Source organism: Lemur catta, chromosome 12 (assembly GCF_020740605.2).
Source record: "Lemur catta isolate mLemCat1 chromosome 12, mLemCat1.pri, whole genome shotgun sequence".
In the NCBI taxonomy this organism is placed as follows: domain Eukaryota; kingdom Metazoa; phylum Chordata; class Mammalia; order Primates; family Lemuridae; genus Lemur; species Lemur catta.
The window spans coordinates 63734124-63752939 of NC_059139.1; the positions used below are offsets into that span (position 1 = coordinate 63734124).

The following is an 18816-nucleotide window of genomic DNA, read 5'->3' on the forward strand; positions in this document are numbered from 1 at the left end:
AATGTTATTCTGTATTTTAGAAGACTTGTGGATTTTTTTTTCTATCTGAAGGGTTGTATGAGAAACAAAGCATTATATTTCAGACAAGAGGTCTCATGATTTTCAAGATTCCAGGTTATGCACCCAACCATTCTGCTGTCTCCCACCTATATGAGGTCACAATGCAAAGTCAAGTCACCTCTGAGCAAAATCGTGAACTTTAAGGCCAAACAACTGCATAAATAATCTGTAGGCCACAAAGATCACAGACCATCACCAAAGTCTGGAATTTATGCAAATAACACTGCTTACATTTAACAGATCTGTAATGGTGTAAGCTTTTCCAGCCTAAATAAATGAATAAATGCAGAGCTTTTGTGGTGCAAGATTGCTACCTACAGGCCAAACTGCAGAATGACATACATGACAGTGTGGAGGAGGAAAAGAGGTAAACAATTTTATATAAGGGCATGAAAGTTATTTACTGATAAGTAGATAAGCCCAGGAGCACGTAAAGGTTACATAATACACACTGGGATAGGGATTGACAGTTTTTGTTTTAAAACCACATGCAGTTTTAGAATTTTGAATTATTTCCCCTTTTTTCCTTTTGAAGGTTTCTTTCCCTTATCTTCTGAAAAATGTAAATTGCTTTCCTGATGGGGAAAATGTTCTCTCACAATAATGTATTATAACATCTCTAAATCTACATTGATTCTGTATAGAGATTCTATATAGAATCTGTATTGATAATTTTAATTGTTTTTGGTAGAGTGATCAATCACAAAATTTGGAACTAGTTTCTATGATTTGAACAAACCTCCTGAGGCAGTGGTGGTGGGATAAGGGGATGGTTCATACGACATACTCCCTGACTCTAATATATCTTTTTGAACAAAATCCATTTGTTCAAAACTATCTAACATTCAATATTTAGAGTAATTTAGAGGTTGTATATTTTTCAACTGTATTTCTTCTTTAAGAAAATATTGAATACTTTGGTGAGGAAGCTCAGATGGTAGTCCATCTTACAATAAAGGAATCTGATTTTCACTGGCAAAAAATATCAAATTAACAATGAATTCTCAGTAATTTAAATAGCAGCGCACATTTTTTGAATTAGGGATTAGTGACTTTAAAAATGCAGATACAAGGCAAGTTATTAGAAATGCCTTTTCCTTTCAATGATAAAGAAATTCCAACTCTAAAGAGATTAGGTTTCAAAACTGAATAATATATCATGGTTAAAACACATCAACAATCTGTCACTCCATATGTACAAATAAACATATCCCACTATCACTGCACATACCATAAATGAGGCCAATGAAACATCTGAAAAGGTAGAGCAAATTCTTCTGCACAGCGTTATGGATGCTAAGTAACATTGCCAGCATTTTCTAAGCTCTGCATAAAGGAAAATTACCCATCTTTAATCCTGCTATTTATGTAGTTCAAACATTCTGTTTGCCTCTCTGATGGGGTTGCTCCACACATCCTTACTTTTAAACACAATTTAGAACATGTTCAGGTTGCACAGGGAAAGAATATTATTCTTATATTTGATTGCTTTGGAATAATAAAAATTTTAATAATATATTTTTGAAATATTTAGAAGTAGTAATCTCAGATGAAATTCAATTAAAGAGTTTGAATATAACAGAATCATCAAAGAAAATTCATTTACTAGAAATAAGTATGCTAGTTTATTCTGATTTATAGACAACTACATATTGTTCAGTATTTCCCTCAACTAAACTATGAATTTTAAGCAATTAGGTGATGTTATAAATGTAATAGAATCTGTAAGTTTAAAAGTGGAAGTGGTGAAGGCATGAACCTACAGGTGTGTTTTTTTTTCCTACTATCACAAGTCTCTTGAAGAGTAAATGTTTTATATATGGTGCTTAATTGTATATAATCATAATATAATTATGTGATGATTAAATGATCTCAATTTTATTTTAAATAAGCAGATAATCTTTTTATTAGAAATGGTACTCTATAATTAAATTGTTCAGGAGAAATTTTAATAAAGATTGAGGACAGAACCATATAATTTCTAAAAGCAGATTCATAACAAGTTTTCTATGAAATTAATATTTAATTCATTTAAAAATACTTTTCCTCTTAAATAGTTCTCAGTAAATTAAACTGTTACTTTTGCAACTGATTCATACTTTGTTCAGTCAGTATAATTGTGAACAGAATTAGTGAGAATGTTCAGGATGTATGAAAGAATTATTAATTAAGGGTAAAAAAATTTTTAATATTGCCCTCTTAGGCAAACTAGATTTTAAAGGCCTTATTATTATTTAACTGGGGCAAATAAATTCATGAATACAGCCCTTAATTCTATAATAACATAATTATAAGCCATAACAAATGGTAAGAATTTTCCTACTGTATTTTACAACGCTTTTGGAACAAAATATAAAATTGTAAAATAAAAAATTGTATTATAGTTGGTGGCTATTTATCCTAAGGCTATCAAAATCAACTGCAATTATTGATTGTTAGAAATAGTGTCATTATTCTGTTGGTATAAGTGTAATGTTCAAAGCAAGGTATTAGCAAATTGCCCATATATGTAACAAAACTATTTTTCTTAGCCTTCAGAATGGTATTTAACATTTTTCTCATTTGTGTATTCTCATGCTAAACATGAACGACTCCTAAAACTAAATTCACATTACCAATATGAATTCTAGACCTATTAGGCCTCTTTCTAGCAAGGGATGTTACTTTTATCTCTGTTACATTCTCTGCAAAACTCATTGGTAACATACTTTCAGAAAATGCCAGCCAATAAACTACACTAAAATAATTTTCTTTATAAAAGCTTCGTGATCTTTGGCATCGTTCACTATTTTCAAAGCCATAAAATAACAGATAACAAATATATGACTCACAAATTATCAATTATGAAAAATAATCTGGTTCAGAAAGCTGCACTAATGTAAAAAGATGGATCACTTGTCACAAACCAATAAAGGCTATTGTTTGTGAATCCAATATTTGATTTTATCATTTATGTTGGGCAACTTAAAATGATTTTTAAACCACATTACTTTTTGAAAAAAAATTGTTATAAAGGTGAACACAGGGATTGGTGGGGGGTGGGGAAAAAACCTGATGTAATCTGTCATCCTTGAAACAATTTATATTCTTACATTGAATTCAGCCTACAAATCTAAATCCCAAAGACTTGGTCAGCAAGGATGGATACGTTGGAAAGGACTCTACTGTGTTCCAGAGAATGGACAGTAGCAGGAATGTTAATATGACTTTGAATTTATCCTTTCTTTTCATGTTCCATTCTGATGGCTGAAAATTTGCAGCTATGATGCTTCATTATGCAGAGAAGGTTAAGCCCTGTGTTTTTAAGCAAAGTGTGGCTTACTGTACTTCTTAGGAGGGTAGCTGCTTTTTCTTACTTTGTATTACACAGAGAAAAGCACAATGAGGTTACCCAGCTCAGAAAACCTTTATGACACATTCTTTTCCAGGTTGTTTCATATTTATCATTTCATAATGAAGGAAGAGGTAAAATTCTAACCAAACAAAAGAGTACTCCCGCGAGTGGATGGGAACAGAAATGTCCTACATGGTGATATCTGAGGGCTTCTCCAATGGTCTGCCTGTTCTCTGATATCTCAGTTACAGCCTGCTTGTAAATAAGGACTGGTATGTTTAAGAAAATCAGAGGTACTTTGTTCACAAAGCCAGTGATGAAATGTACATATGTTATTTAGAGGTGGCCCCATTCCTACCCCTAGATAACAGACTTGATCATCAGATTGTCTAGCTGTCATCCTGGAAGTTCCAGGGAACAAGTCCTAAGGGATTATTCCAGGCACAGATGAGTTTCAGTCGCATAAAATACAGCAGACACAGGCAGAGGGTGGCAGGAACCATAGTGCGGATAATGAGGGCAATATCAGAGTAATGATATGCCCAGATGGGTATTTGGTGAGGAGACTGGAAGATGGTGAAGATGGGATGAGTTTAAAGGTAGAAAGGTATTCACAGCCTAGAGACAGTTCATCTAAGGCACAATGAACATTTACCACAAAAGATTTCTCCCTCCTTACTCAGGGAAGAATACTACAAATTATGAAATAAACAGAAAAAGGGGAGAGCCCAAGGGCCTAGTTATATATGCCAAAACATAATAAGAAAAATTAAGCGTTAAACCTTGGATGGACCTCTAACAGCTTGTTTGAGGTGGGGGTCATGAATTTTGCTTGAGGTAGAGATCATGAATGTTCTTGGATATATTCCTACTTGGACTCTGAAAAGAAGTGAAAATGAGGTTGGGGGATGGAATGATTGACTAAGTATTCAATTATGGCAACTGCTAGCTAATGAAGACCTATTACAACTAAATTTTAATAGAAAATGTGCTAATTGACTAGGTTGGAGCTTAGAACAAGCATATGGCTAAGATGTTTGATTACCTAGTCTGGTTCCATGTCAGTGATCAACTATAACACTGAAAGTGGAGTGTTTCTATGACAACTACTGAGCTTGCTGAGTAAGGAGTGGGTGACCAAACTTGAGAGATGAGTTTCTCCAAATAATCTATGATCCATTAGTCCCCAGACTGTGTGGCCTGGAGGCTCATCAGCTGAAGTATGCTTTTTCTCAAAATATTCATCTGACTTACAGCCTTGGCAAATTTTAAACCAGACTCTAATGTGGATAATATTGCATAGGATTTATTTTTTAATTGGAAAGAATATATAAAGCTATATAAAAGTGAAAGTGATTTTCTTATAAAAGTGAAACAAATCAACACACTCTGACTAGGTTCAATGTCATGAGGAGTACTTGTAATAATTTTGTAGCTTCTCAATGGGGCCAGCCTCTAAATCAAAGCCTACCTAGTAACTTTCAGGAGATGTGTGTTTCATCATCCACAATTTTAGACCAGAAAAATGTTCTTTTCCAATGTCATTCTAAACTAAAATTCAAAACAGGTGTTTGATACTAAGGATGTAACCAAAATATTCCCCTTTATAACCTGCAACTCCGATAAGACTTCCCTCGGAAATATAATGGTTACAAAGCCTAGTATGGCTTTAACAAACCCCTATTTTCTTCTTTCTGCTCCATACAATGTGTAGTCTATTTGCACCCATTCAGGACTAAATTACAGATAAAGTTACAGCAAATTTGTTTTCTCAAAAAAGCAGTCAGCCCTAATATCCCTTGAGTAATAAAGGCCTTGTCTTTCATTCAGAACTAGAACTGGCATAATTTTCTCCAAGAAACAAACTCTACTTCCTGCAACAATGGACCTGTTCTTAAAATTCTGAATGGGATACAGCTCAATTTGCAGGTGTTCAGGTATAAAGGTCAAAGGGCATTTGACCCCCCAACTGGCAATTGTTGCTGTGGTAGGTAACTTCAATCTGCTAGTTATATCATTCTATTAGATAAGCTGCCAGAGTTTTCAGCTCTGAATTACCAAGGTAGGCTCAAGTGAATCAATAATTTATACAGATATATCTCATTCATTCTGATGGTATAAAGATACATACTAACAGCCTGCTGCAGCCGCAGAACAAAGCCAGAGACATTATTTAAAAAGAAAGAGGGAAAAAGAAACCCATTTATCTTTGTGAACAAAACCATTATGTAATAATGACCTAATGGCTTATTAATTTTATTTTTCAACTGTTTTAACAAACACTGTGATGAGATAGATAATCTCTTTATGAATCTCAATAAGATTGCTCTGGTGAATGTTAAGACAACATTTAAAACTTTCAGACTAATTTTAAAACAATGATATTTCACATAACCATATGATATAAAGCATTGAAAAAAATTCATGTACCTAAGAAGGTTGTGTGAACTAGCTTAACTAAATCTCACAAATATTTTATTACTGAATTTCCTTATAAAATTACTTTCTAAAAAATGAGAATCAAATACATTTAGGGACGGTACACTAAGAATATTGTTAATATAGCCTTATGCTGTTAATCATTACCTGGGGATAATTATATAGTGTTTTATACACTAATCCTATGACATTTTTATTAACTCATAATCCCTGTGCTAACAGTGGTGCATTAAACAAGTAATAATTAAGAGGGCAGCAAATATTAAAAATGCCTACTTTAAAATTCTTCAATCATGTTAAAGGGAATCCTCTAACACATGAGTTTCTCTAAAGAAAAGCAGTACCAAAAACAGTGTGGTTATGACATAATAATCAATAAACCTAGATCACTTAGTATTTGCATAATTTATGGCTATTGTCCTTAAGGATGAAGGAGACTCATAATCTAAAAACATAATGAAAATCCCTCCTATCAACTTTAATTTTAAACAATGACTGTTTCTTGACAGACCTGGAAATTTATTTGAGGATGAGGTGCATTAGAAGTTGGTCCCTTGCCCATTTTTACCTCTTTGAGTTCAAGGCTGGACATGTGTACGGTGTGGACACATGAACCAATTGCATTCAGACTTGGTTTAGGAAGACCGTGTGCAAAATTAATCAAGGCAACAGAGCCAAAGAGAAGGAGGATAACAATCAGAGGTGATACTCAGGTACCCTCTTTTGCTCCATGTGGAGAAATCATCTTTCCTCTTCTTTTCCAGGGAAACCCTTTGGGAAATACGGCAGATGATAAAAGCCTGAGAGAAAATAAAAGCTCTTGTGAGAGAGAATAAGAGAGTGAGAGCAAGAGAGAGAGAGAGAGAGACTAATGTTGTGGCCTCTACCTAAAGTCCTTAAGCCTTTATATGCGACATTCTGGGGCTGCCTGCTGTAGTCAGTTAACATTTCTGGCCTACCAAGAAAATATAACTAGTCCCTTAAAAGCAGAGAGAGGAAGGAGAAATAATGGAGTGCCCCATTTCTGACAATCAAGAGAGAAAAGAGACAAATGTTCCCACACTGATCTCATTAAGATGACGAGAATAATGAGTGTGAATCTTATGTATGGATCTCACGGCAGATAGAGGAGGGCATAAATGTATCCCCCATCCACCCTTTTAGGATGCCTGATACACCACATTTCTTCTCAGCTTCAACTGATAACTATATCTGACTGTTAGGGGTTTCTTTTACAATATTACAGCTTTAACTTCAAGTTTTGCCGCTGAAGTCATCTGAGTCAGCCACTCAGCACAGTTTCATTGAGTGTGCATGAAAACGGGGAAGACCTGTTAATGGCAACTGAAATGCATACCAAGCAGAACAGCCTGAATTTATTTCCTGTCGCTGGCTCCGGTAATGGATTAAAAATACTGGCAAATGGCATTTTTCAGTTTACAATCTATTTTATTTCCTAGTTCCTTAAACTTAGGCTAAAAAGTCTAGCCAATTAGAAATAGAACCCAGGTATTATTATTATATATGTCTCTGGTATATTTTTGGAGAAAGAGCCATGCATTTGTGGCAAACACTGATGGGACATTTTTCCTTGTGAATTATTTCCCAATTTTAGGTCCAGTGTAGAATATTTTCCAATAATAATTTTAAGTTAAATACTTTTTCATACTGATACAAATTTTGAAATATTACATAACTCTCAGAAATGAAAACCTGTGGTGTTGTGGTCACGTATATTATTCAAGTCTAAATTATCCACAGGCCCTTCTACTTAAGGACTTCAAAGCATTTCATACGGATGATTTAATTTAGCTTTCTTCACTCCAGTAACTCCAATAGCAATAAATTAGTGCACCAAGTTTACAGCAAACTATGCCTCCCATAATTTATATAATGAAGGGGACAAGATCTTACAAATTCATATCAAAACCTGCTCAAATTATTATTTCAGTACTGCCACTACTTTGTAAAGGAATACACTATTCCATTATGTTGTTTAATTTTGTGCTGGAGCAATTTGGATCTATAAAATTTATAGGAAATTTAGGAAGATGGTGATACAAGGAAGCTGGGTCACTAGTTTTTCTAAATAATTGAAATACATACACTGTTTCCCTGGCATTTATTTAGTCTAATGGAAACTTAGGCCATGGGCAGGTTCATCTCGGCTACCATTTAATCAATGTGGATCAATATAGGTAGTTTAAGCTATTTAAGCAACTCAGTGAAAATATATGTTTGAAACCTGTGAAATATATTCTTAATGAGTCGACATTTACTTTTGGGGAAAAAAAGTCATTTTTCCTACTTGGAGGCCAAATGATAACTCTTGTCTAAAATGTACCTTGCTTAAACACACAATGAACTCTTTAAGAGATCTTTATTGCTATACACACATCTCTATGCAGTGTTTTTGGGAGCTATAGTGTTATGTGATCTCAGTTTATAGAAAAGTTCATCAAAATATAATGTACACACATTATTTAAACTGCAAGAATAATACTAAGCAGATTGGGTGCAGATTTACTAAAACAAGTAGGCAATTCTAGCCCTCCGAAATCAACACATTTCTTAACAGAAAATACCAAGGATTTGGAGTCCAGTTTTATACTCAGAATTCTACAGAACAATGTCAGACATATGGTTTCTCTTCATCAAGACCAATTTGACTTAAAAGTTTAACCTTTCTTATCTTCTCATTGTTGCTGCCTTTGAAGCTTCCATTGCTAGCAATAGGGGAAGAAGGAGAGTTACTATTTTGGTAAGTCATTTTACCTTTTAGCACTTTAATCTTCTGTCCTGCAAAATAATCTCTAAACTCCCTTCAGTTGTAACATTCTACGACTTCATCTGCACCATTCAAAGTCCACACAATCTCCACCTTTTTAGGCCCTTTGCCTTTGCCATTAGGAGGTGCCCCACCCTGAAGCTGGGGTTGAGATAGATGTGTTCCTGACATTCTGAGCACCAAGCCTCAATTCCATTGAATCTACTTCTACTTTTTCCAAGCGATGTTTCCATCAACAGCTAGTACCCTCTGAAGGGATCAGTAGGCTTTGTGAGTGATTCTGTCATTATCTATGACGTTGCCACTATAGAGAAATGTGTTCCAAGGTCTAAACAACTGTCTTACAAAACAGACTTTCACATTTTGTTTGGAGGCTGGGAGCCTCTACGAAAAGCATTCTGTTTTAACTACACATCAGCCAAGATTTAGGACTTAAAAATAAAACTGTAGTAGAAGGTTCATGCTAAGAATTTAAAACATGAAAAAAACAGTGCACATTCAGTCAACTAGTAGAACCCAGGTTAAAGATCTCTCTTATAAATACCAGCCTTCTGGTTGAGGTATACAATGAGCTCTTGCAATGGAAGAACCAAACTCTATTTAAAAGAATTTATCTGGGAAGGGTAGCAGGGTTGGGAGTATAGCCAGAGGTTATTTCACAAGTATAGTTAAACAGGATGAATAAGTTCTAGTGTTCCATAGCACCATAGGGTGACTATAATTAACAACAATTTATTGTATATTTTCAAATAGCTAGAAGAGCACATTTTGAATGTTCCCAACACAAAGAAATGAAAAATGTTTTAGGTGATGGATATGTTAATTACCCTGATTTTAACATTACATATTGTATATATATTTATAGAAATAGCACACTGTACTCCATAAATATGTACATGTCAATTAAAAATAATAAACACACAAAAAAAGAATTTAAACAAACCCAGATATATACTGACACCCTTAAATTTTCAATATTGCTGCCTAACTAGAAAAAAAATAAATTCTGCCATCTGAACTTCTATAATTATGAATTAATTTTCTCTGAGTATTGGCCATCACTTTACTATCACTTCATAATATAACCCCTCTCTTATATGTCAGTATATTAATTTGTGAATAATTAATGGACTACTTTTAACCTTGGTGACCTATTATTTTATATTCACTCCAAAAGATTTCTCTAATTGACTAAGGGAAACATTGTTTAGTTTGCTGACATTTTATGACAAAACTGGATGAAATATTCTTGTTTCAAACATTGCCTGAACTCTGCTGGGTGGGAATTGCATAGAATGCTAACTATGGAAAATGCAATAGAATTATTTGTATATAGCTCTATGGGATAGAAAACATCATATATTTACATATCGTTGAGAAATTGCAATAGTAAAAGTTTTTTGACCTATGGTGAACTGGGTAACTTGTCCTGCAGAACAGCCAGTAGAACAACTATCTTCACTGTTTTAAGTAACTTTCCTATTCTATAACCTTTTGTTTTCTGCCCTTCAATGAAGATCTAATAGGTGATTGAGCCTAATATCTCAATTTATATCTCTGACATATATTAAGAATATAAAGATTATTTATTAGTTATAAATACAGTGCAATATTTGGATAAAATCCATCAAACCCTCACAGTGAGAGAGGCTATATTATTTAGTCCAGAATTCATGCAGACTTCTGTACTTCTCTGTTTTGGTGAAGCACAACACTGAACCCTTGGGATTGGGGTAGAGAAGAAAACCCTCATATGGGTTTGCAAAGGGGGGAAGATTAAATTCTTCAATCTATATGTAGCCAAACAAAATCTTTCCTTTAATTGGACTCTAATGTAGTCAATAATTTTCTGTAGAGATCACAAATTCTCTTTCTCCAGATTGGTTCCCTATGGGAAAAATTTGTATCATAGGAAAACTACAGAAAGTCCAAACTAGACTTTACCACCAAGAGCATAAAAGTAAGTGGAGTTAAACTTACATTAAACCTCAGTTAGAGCACTCATTCTCATTGGGGCGATATGACACTCAAAGGGGTGAAAATTGGTTCTTGGGGGGAACAAAAATTTTTAAATATTACAATGATTTGTGGCCCTCCAAAGCTCAACACCCCCAGACAAAATCTTATTCCATAGTATTTAATCTTCCTCATTAAAGTAAACGAAATTTTTCTGCTTAGAGTAGTGAATATGAAAAAAAAAATGGAGAAATACTGATTTAAAATGAAATAAAAGCCAAATTTTGTTTCTAAAATCTTTTATTCGTTCCCTTAAAATTGGGGCTGACTCGTTCTTATCCAATTACCTGTTTATACTTTGATATGCTTTCCATCTTTCCTTGCCTCTTAGCTTTTCTCTGATTCTCTCTTCATTATTTTGCTTTGAGCCAATAGCTGATGACTGGTGTGAACATCTGTGCTGTGTTATTGATCTCTAAATGTTACCACTTGCTGAGTGTTAGACCTCTGTCATCACAACAAAGTAGAAGATACAACACGGAGTCATAACTTGCAGACCTACCTGTGCCAAAGACTGACTACAGTGTCTATCCCCGATTTCTACCATAATTTAAAATGTGGTAAAATGATGGCAGGAAAAGGGGCAAAGAAAAACAGAAACGACTTCCTTAATATTTCATGTTGGCTTCTCACTTGGCAAATGAACTCTAACATGTTCATAATTCTAGAGCATATCTTTATAACTAGTCAAAATAGAAAAATGGGAAGCAGAAAGCATTCTACTTCCATTTCTTAATTTTTACCAGATACAAACGGCATGAAAACATGTGGAGAGTGAACTTAATGACTAAAGAATATTAATGATTGCATCGCCACTATAATGTACAACAATCCAAAAGTTATTACTCTTTATGAAATTTTACTAAAATAAATTATATAATTATCTCATTCATTTAAACTTTTTCCTTTGCAAAATATACAATAATGTGTTACAATGGAATACAGCTTGCCATTTTGCTCAGCATGTGTATCCTTACACTTTAAATTGAAGTTGGAAAGTAGAGAATCCTTCAGAGGACAGGAACCTTGGATTAGGAATCTGGGGACAGACAATGAGACATCTCTGATTCATTATTTTATAATTTTTTGATCCTTGGTCAACTCAGTTGTAAAATATGGACCATGCAACATACTTTTTAAGTGTCTTATAAAGGTTTGGGGGCTGAAACTCCCAGATAAGCATACAAGGAGGAAGGTTGAGGTGACAGTATCCACACAGCCAGAAAAAGACCACACTGGGGCTCTATCTAGCACCCTAACTTTCATTGCATGCACCATCAAGGCTCACAAGTAGGTTAATTCTTGGATTCAATTTGGTGTCATAGTTATGTCAGTTATATTTGCAATTTATTTTTTACTGTAACATAGCACAACAGCACTATACCTGAGAAGAAGTGAAATAGTTTTATTTTTTCCAAATCACCCACGGAAGAAAACTTTTCCAGATTACAGTATCCTACTACTTCCCAAATTGAGGACAAAGGTTGAAGAGAAGAGATCATAGAAAACATGTGTGTTACCTACTACAGGGATTAATAATTCTTCTTCTAAATATGAGATAAAATTTAGGAGAAATAAGCCTTTCAGAAAGTAGCAGACCCTGTAGCTTGCATGATTATCTCCCTCCAAAGAGTAGAAAGCCCTTTTACCAACAACCGGTAAATAATAACACCTTTTAAACATAAAAGGGCGTTGGCATTATTTATAGAGAACTAAATACTGATTTGAGGAAGTTTTGTGTTGTAGATTTAGCAGATGCAAAATCAAAACAAAAATGACTATACATTTAAATAGGCCTGAAAATGGAATTAGAGCATCATTCCTCAGCAGGGATTAGAGAAAATGTTTTATTCCATTATTATCTGGTTTGCTATGTTGCTTAAGATTCAGGGTTGATTTTAGCTACTAGTGATCAATTGTAAAACCTGACTCACTTCTAAATTATGTTCTTTGGGGGACTTTTATGTAATTGCAAGAATTATATGCAATGCTTCATGAAAGGTATGTTCAAGAAAACCTTGCAGTTTTCTTTATAATAATTTACAATTTTTCATTTAATTTATAATTTTTCATGTAATTCAGGACAATACTTGAAAAAATTTCTTCCCTGGAATTGAGATAAATTTAAGGAAAAAATGTGTATTTTGAGTGTCAACTTGTGCCAGCATGTCCATATGAGTTGGGCATACAATCTATTTACTGAAAAGAAAATTGTAGTACTAGAAACTTCTAAGTGTCAATACTTTTTGACTCTGTGAAAGGAATTTTAGGCAACTTTAGAGATACAGAATCTTTTAAATCAGTGAAATTCTACACAAGTGTTCTTCTTTCCTTGCACGTTTGTGAAGAAAATATTTAACGTAGCTTTAAAATTTGTATAAATTCGAAGTATTGTTTAGTAAACTCAGTAAATGTTCATGTCAGGGGAAAGCATAAATGAAGAAAGGTGGGCAGAAGGGCTTGGAACCTCAGAGGTACATAATTAGGAAAATGCATAAGAATAGACTATCAATTGTAGATCATTTTGCTTTTGTACTTGTTTTTTTGATTTTTCAGGGGTCCTTCTGCTTTGCTATTGTGGAGAAAATAACAAAAATTATATCTGCGACATTTCCAATTTTTCTGCCAGCGCTAAAAAAATAATTGTAGCAATAGCAACAACAAAAAAAGCTTCTATAAAAATCATTTGAAAATTGCTATGGACTTAAAGCATAATTTTGTTAATGTGGTATTACTGATGTCTCTTAAATTTTCAAAATAGAAATTTCTGTTGGAAACTTAAAGTGGCCTCCAATATGTCCAGTGTAATTACCCTGCATTTCATTGTTCAGTAATATGAATGCTGACTTGAACTACAGGTGATGTAGACACGTGCCTTTGTTTTTACATTGATATTTCTTCTTAAGCAGTGCTCCCTTTTTAGTCCTTGATCGTGATGGCCACTTAAAATGTCCTTATGGTTTGTAATAACTTTTTAAAAAATCCTATGTTGTTTAATAGCAGCAAGCTTTCTACACAGGAAGTACACAATAAGATGTCTTTAGGAGCCTATTGTCTTTGGAACGTTGTATTATACTCCCATTGCCTCTGCAAGTTCAGTTCCTCCTCCTTTGCCTGTGCATCCTTCATTTTTTTAAAAATCATTTGGCTACACAGAGCTGCCTCATGTCATTCTTTGCATACATCATCTCTGTTTTTTCTCTCTTCCTGCATAATGGCCCAGCTTTCTGGGAGTAGCAGTTGTCCCGAATGTGATCCTTTACTAAAATGGGGATTGAATGAAGGTGGAGCACAAATTATCTGGAAGCAAAAGAAAACGAGGCATTTGGGAAGGACCCAGAAAAGAACAAATAATGAACCAGAGTGGCTTCGATGAATTGCTGTAGAGGGAATTCTTGGTTTTGACACAAAAGGAACACACGAACACCAAGGAAAACCTAGGGAGAGAATCTCAGTAGGAAACCGGCCTCATAGGCTGGGCAGGACAGAGGGTTGAAGTCAGTAGCCTCCAGATAGGAACAGAAACAAATGTATTTTATGACTAACAGTTAAGCATTCAAACATGCCGTTTTTGGAACACAGAGTACTTTGAGAAGTTGACATCCCTTCATAATTCATGTTCATTGTTCCTCTAAGTAAAATATGTGTCTCCCTTTAGTTATTCTGTTAGGAATTGTACTTTAAAAGCAAGAGGACATTTTTGATAATGCATATCTTAAGACTTTTCATTAAAGTACCAAATTTAAATTCTACCTTTTTGTGCACTCTGACATTTTTGTCTGGCATTTTCATTAATTTTGCGACATACATAAATGTAGCTGAAATGTTAACTGATCAATACTTTGTCTCTCTCATGTAGCACTAGCGCTCCGTTCCCCAAGGACCACACAGCAGAACAGAAATTAAATGTGTAAAATATCAAATGTTAATGTTAAACACAGCGGCACTTACTGTATAACGACAGAAAAGGCTAAAACAATTCCAAATGGACAGATGGTACCACAAATTATCTACAATCACATTTAAAGATTAAAGTTTGTCCTGTAAAATAATTCTTTGACGCACACTGAAGTGTGTCCTTTTACTGATAGCTCAGTTGTCCAATTATTTTTGTGCTCATTACAGTGAGAAATGACAGTACTGAAAAGAAAGAGAGAATGTGCACTCTTTTTTTTCCATGTTGCACCCACTGACATCCACAAGAACACAAATGTCTGGTCAAGAGCCTGATGAAAATTAGGCCCAATTTATGAGGCATTTCCATGTCTACAATAGATGATTCCCAAAGACAAGCAGTGCCTTCCGCACTGCACACATCTGTGTTCGTTCTTAGGCAGACAATATTCATAGTAAAATTGCACACAAAAATAAGGACCTTCCCAGAAATGTGTTTGCTTATATTTTATCTATCACCTTCCAGACTGATTTCTGCCTCCAATATCATCAGCTGGCTTTGAATCTTCTCCACAACACATAGGTAGTGCTAAAGAGGCCGGCACTGCTCTAACCCTGCATTTCTTGTGCTCCCCACTTTAATTGACATTGGGACAAAAAAAGCATTGTTTTTCTGCTTGGATTTTATTATTCTACATTTATTTTTGGATACTAAATTAGAAAAGAAAAATCAAACCAAATAGAATAAAAGCACTTAAACATTATAAAGTTTACTGATCTGGGCCCAAAATCAAGCTGCGTAATGGTACAAATGCATGTGCTCCATGAGGCAGCTGCATTTATGAACAAGTGGGCCAAGTGGAACAAATATTATAATAATAGACCCATGATCCATCAACAGGGAATGATGGGAACAATATGTTTGTAACAATGGGGTGCTGCTCATACTCTTCTCCTAATGGAAAGCAGTTCTTTTCAATAAACTGGCCAAAAAAGGCTCTACTTATGCAATGAGATCTTGGAAACATTTTGTTTTTAAATGCTTACATCATTTAGTACCTACAAGATGAATAAATAGCCTACCATAGCTTTTTTCTGAGCTGTTTTGATATTAAAATTACAAGGCATGTATTTTAAAAGCTCTTTTAGGAAGAAATAATATCTGCTGTGTGGTGTTGAGCAAGGTACTTAACTTTTCTGTGCCTCAGTTTCTTCCTTCTGTGTACTGGGAAAATAACAGTATCTACTGCATAAGGTTTTTGGGAGTATTACATTCATTACTGTATGAAAGCACTTTCATGAATTAATGCATGAAAAATAGTTCCTTGGCACATAGTAAGTTCTTAATAAATATTATTATTATACAATTTTTTATACTGGAATTTAATCTGAGGTTAAAATTGATGATCGATAAAAGATTATGCAATAGTTCAGGATTTAAAAGGAAACTCCAGGGAAAATTGCTATAATAGAATTAAGCTATGTTTATCATGATTTAAATAACTAGCTTCATTAGAGCAAACCCTTATTTACCTAGCATCATTGATCAATGAGGTTCTCCACCTAAGAAAAATTTTCAGGTTAACTGATTGGCTAATTGATTGATCAATTGGTTTAGTCAGCCATTTATATTGGAAGCTTACTAAATGCTAGGTATTATTCAGGTGATGCTGGTGTACCAGGAGGAAAACAGCATGATTTCCATTCTCTTAGAACTCCCAGTGCAGGTCTAAATAAAGTTTGGTTTTGTTATTATTAATAGCTGTTTTAATCACATTCAATAGAATGTAATTCAGCACTTCCGGTTTCCAGCAAAACATAGTTAATATTATTGTTTCTTCTCATTGTGTGTTCACATTGTAGTTTGTGGCCTCTTTTTTCACCGTCAGTGTCAGGAGTCCCTTTTTCTACCTTTATTGTGTTCGCTTCTCTTTTTCTGTGAGCCTCTTGCACTCAGCCTGTGTTTCATAAGACTGAATCTGTCAGACACCACCAGCTAAGAGAGATACTATTGCATTTCTTTCCCAATGAACTTTGATCTCCTTACAGTGAAAATACTAAAGTAATATATAAGTGTTCCTCAGTTGCTCAGTATACCAGTGCCTGACATTTTTTTTAGAATTAAAAGTAAATTGTAAAAAAAGGCTGCCATCTTGAATTCATTTTACATGAATGACCTCCAGAAGCCAGAAGTTTACAAGACTTATACAACACATTGTAATGCTAAAGTGTTAAAAATGAATGTTCCTGAACAAATGACATAATTGTACACATTTCTCTGTTTTCAAATTTTATAAACAGCTGTGAGAAATGACTTTAGAAGGAGTGAATCAAAAATGGCACAACCTTTTGAGTAGAATTTTTTTTGCACCTGTTATATGGCCCCATAGAACCTGGAAGTAGTATTATAAAATACACACAGGAACTCAATATCATTTTTTCTCATTAATGTCAAAGTGCCTCTTAGCTAGTGAAAAATCAGAATAAAGTTTGCTTAACAGTATCCTAATGTATTTATCACGTGAAAGAGTTACTAAAAGAATATTGAGAGATGGAGAGTTTTTTCCTAGAACTTAATGATGACAATGACTTTCTTTAAGGAGACAACAACGGGTCTATGAGAAGCAGGCTGCCTAACTTTCTGGCAACTTACAAGACAAAGAGACATACACACTCTTTGTTCCATGTGCTCAGACCATTAATGAAAGTCCCATACAAGGCCTGAGAGGAGGACAGAGCTCAAAGTACTAGACAGATGTGCATGCACTCACTTGAATGGTAATACTAAAATGTTGATTTGTTACTATAATTAAGGCTTTTCTTGTAAGCCCCTATAATAAAGTCATATTCTGCAAAACTGGCAACTATAAGAAACCATAAGGTACTCATATTCTAGCAAACATGAAAATAAAGAATTTCAAAAGGACTCCACTTAAACTTCAAACTGAAATCCTGAATAAGCAAAAATAACATGAGAAGAAAATCCCAGCTGAAGCTCAGAGGAAAGTATTCTTTTGGATTTTCTAGCTCTGCCAGTTGGTCTCATAAGCAGTTTTTAAATAATCAAAGTAAAATTCTACAAGAAGAACATTATTAAAGGACTATTTGGATCTATCAAATTCTCACTTGTGACTTTTTAAAACCTGGAAATCTCAGAAATAATAAAACATCTCTTAAATAGGTCACATTCACTCCCAATTGATTCATATATGAAAGCATTATGAACTTGCACTCTACTGCCAATGATTTTCATATTTTGAAAAAGTAACTATAAAACAAATGCAATCAAATTGAGGATGGTCAAGATTATTACTATTATTATTTTTCACAGTGAGTACTTTTCTTGGCTCTCCTATTGGGATTTGGAATTATGCAATATGTAAAATTTTACTTTTTAACTGTCACAGAGAAAATTATACATTGGCTGAGATGTCTTGTGTTCCGGAAATCTGAGGGGGGAAAATGTATTCTTGGACTCAGACCTTGTACAATCCATCAGGTTCCTGCCCACGGCAAATCTGTCCAGTCAAGTCTTAAAATAGGAGTTTTTAAATGGCCACATCAACATAACTGTTACTATAGCCACAGAAACATGAAGCTATGATTACTGAATTTAATGAATAACAATGTAAGTAATACAGTATGATCATACCACAAAAGCAGCCAGACTCCTTGGGGGTGAATCCCAATCAAAGCAACTATTAACGTAGTATGCAGCATTTACAAGCACCATGATACAACGTTTCATTCTGATAAAGTTTCTTAGTAGCAGCTGTAAGGAAAATGAAAATATTATTAGAATTTGCAAGACTAAAAACCATCTGATATGCTGCAAAATTCTTCAAGCTTATTGTGATTTAAAAAGGACTCAGGAAGTTAATAAAGTTACACGAATATACCAAGCAATTTGGCTCACAAGTTAAAGAAAAAGAAGTATTTCTCAAGAAAGTAGAAAGAATTAACTTAGAGCAACCTCTTACCTAAATATGTGTTTAAAAATGATGTTATATAGGTTGGGCAACCTGGCCTCAGAAGAAAAAAAATTTCTAACAGATTAAAAAAATTTTTGCTACTTATATACTGTGCATCTTTATTAATTTTAAACACTTAAATTTTATTATGGCTTTAAGATTCCTTAAATGCTTTAATTTTAAGATATTTCAAAGTGAAATGTATAATTTGCTATGTTTTTATTTAGGGTCTTAGAGAAAAACTTGTCAAATACTGCTTTCTTATAGAAAACAAAGTTTTTTCACCATTTTAGTAGGATTCCTCTCTCTTACTA

At 34.0% G+C, this 18816-nt stretch overlaps 1 protein-coding gene across 15 annotated transcripts in view; it reads right to left on the reverse strand.

Moving 5' to 3' along the window:
- Positions 1-18816, reverse strand: part of MCTP1 (multiple C2 and transmembrane domain containing 1) — a 488669-nt gene that overhangs the window by 125219 nt on the left and 344634 nt on the right. For 14 of the 15 annotated variants that reach the window (XR_006738667.1, XM_045566489.1, XM_045566488.1 and 11 more), the window contains one exon: positions 18184-18303. Coding sequence is in view for 14 of the 15 variants with exons in the window: in XM_045566489.1 (XP_045422445.1) it covers positions 18184-18303 (120 nt within the window). In the remaining variant the exon portion in view is untranslated. Of the gene's footprint in view, positions 1-18177; positions 18304-18816 lie in introns of those variants that run through there. The other variant, XM_045566500.1, reaches the window with a different exon arrangement.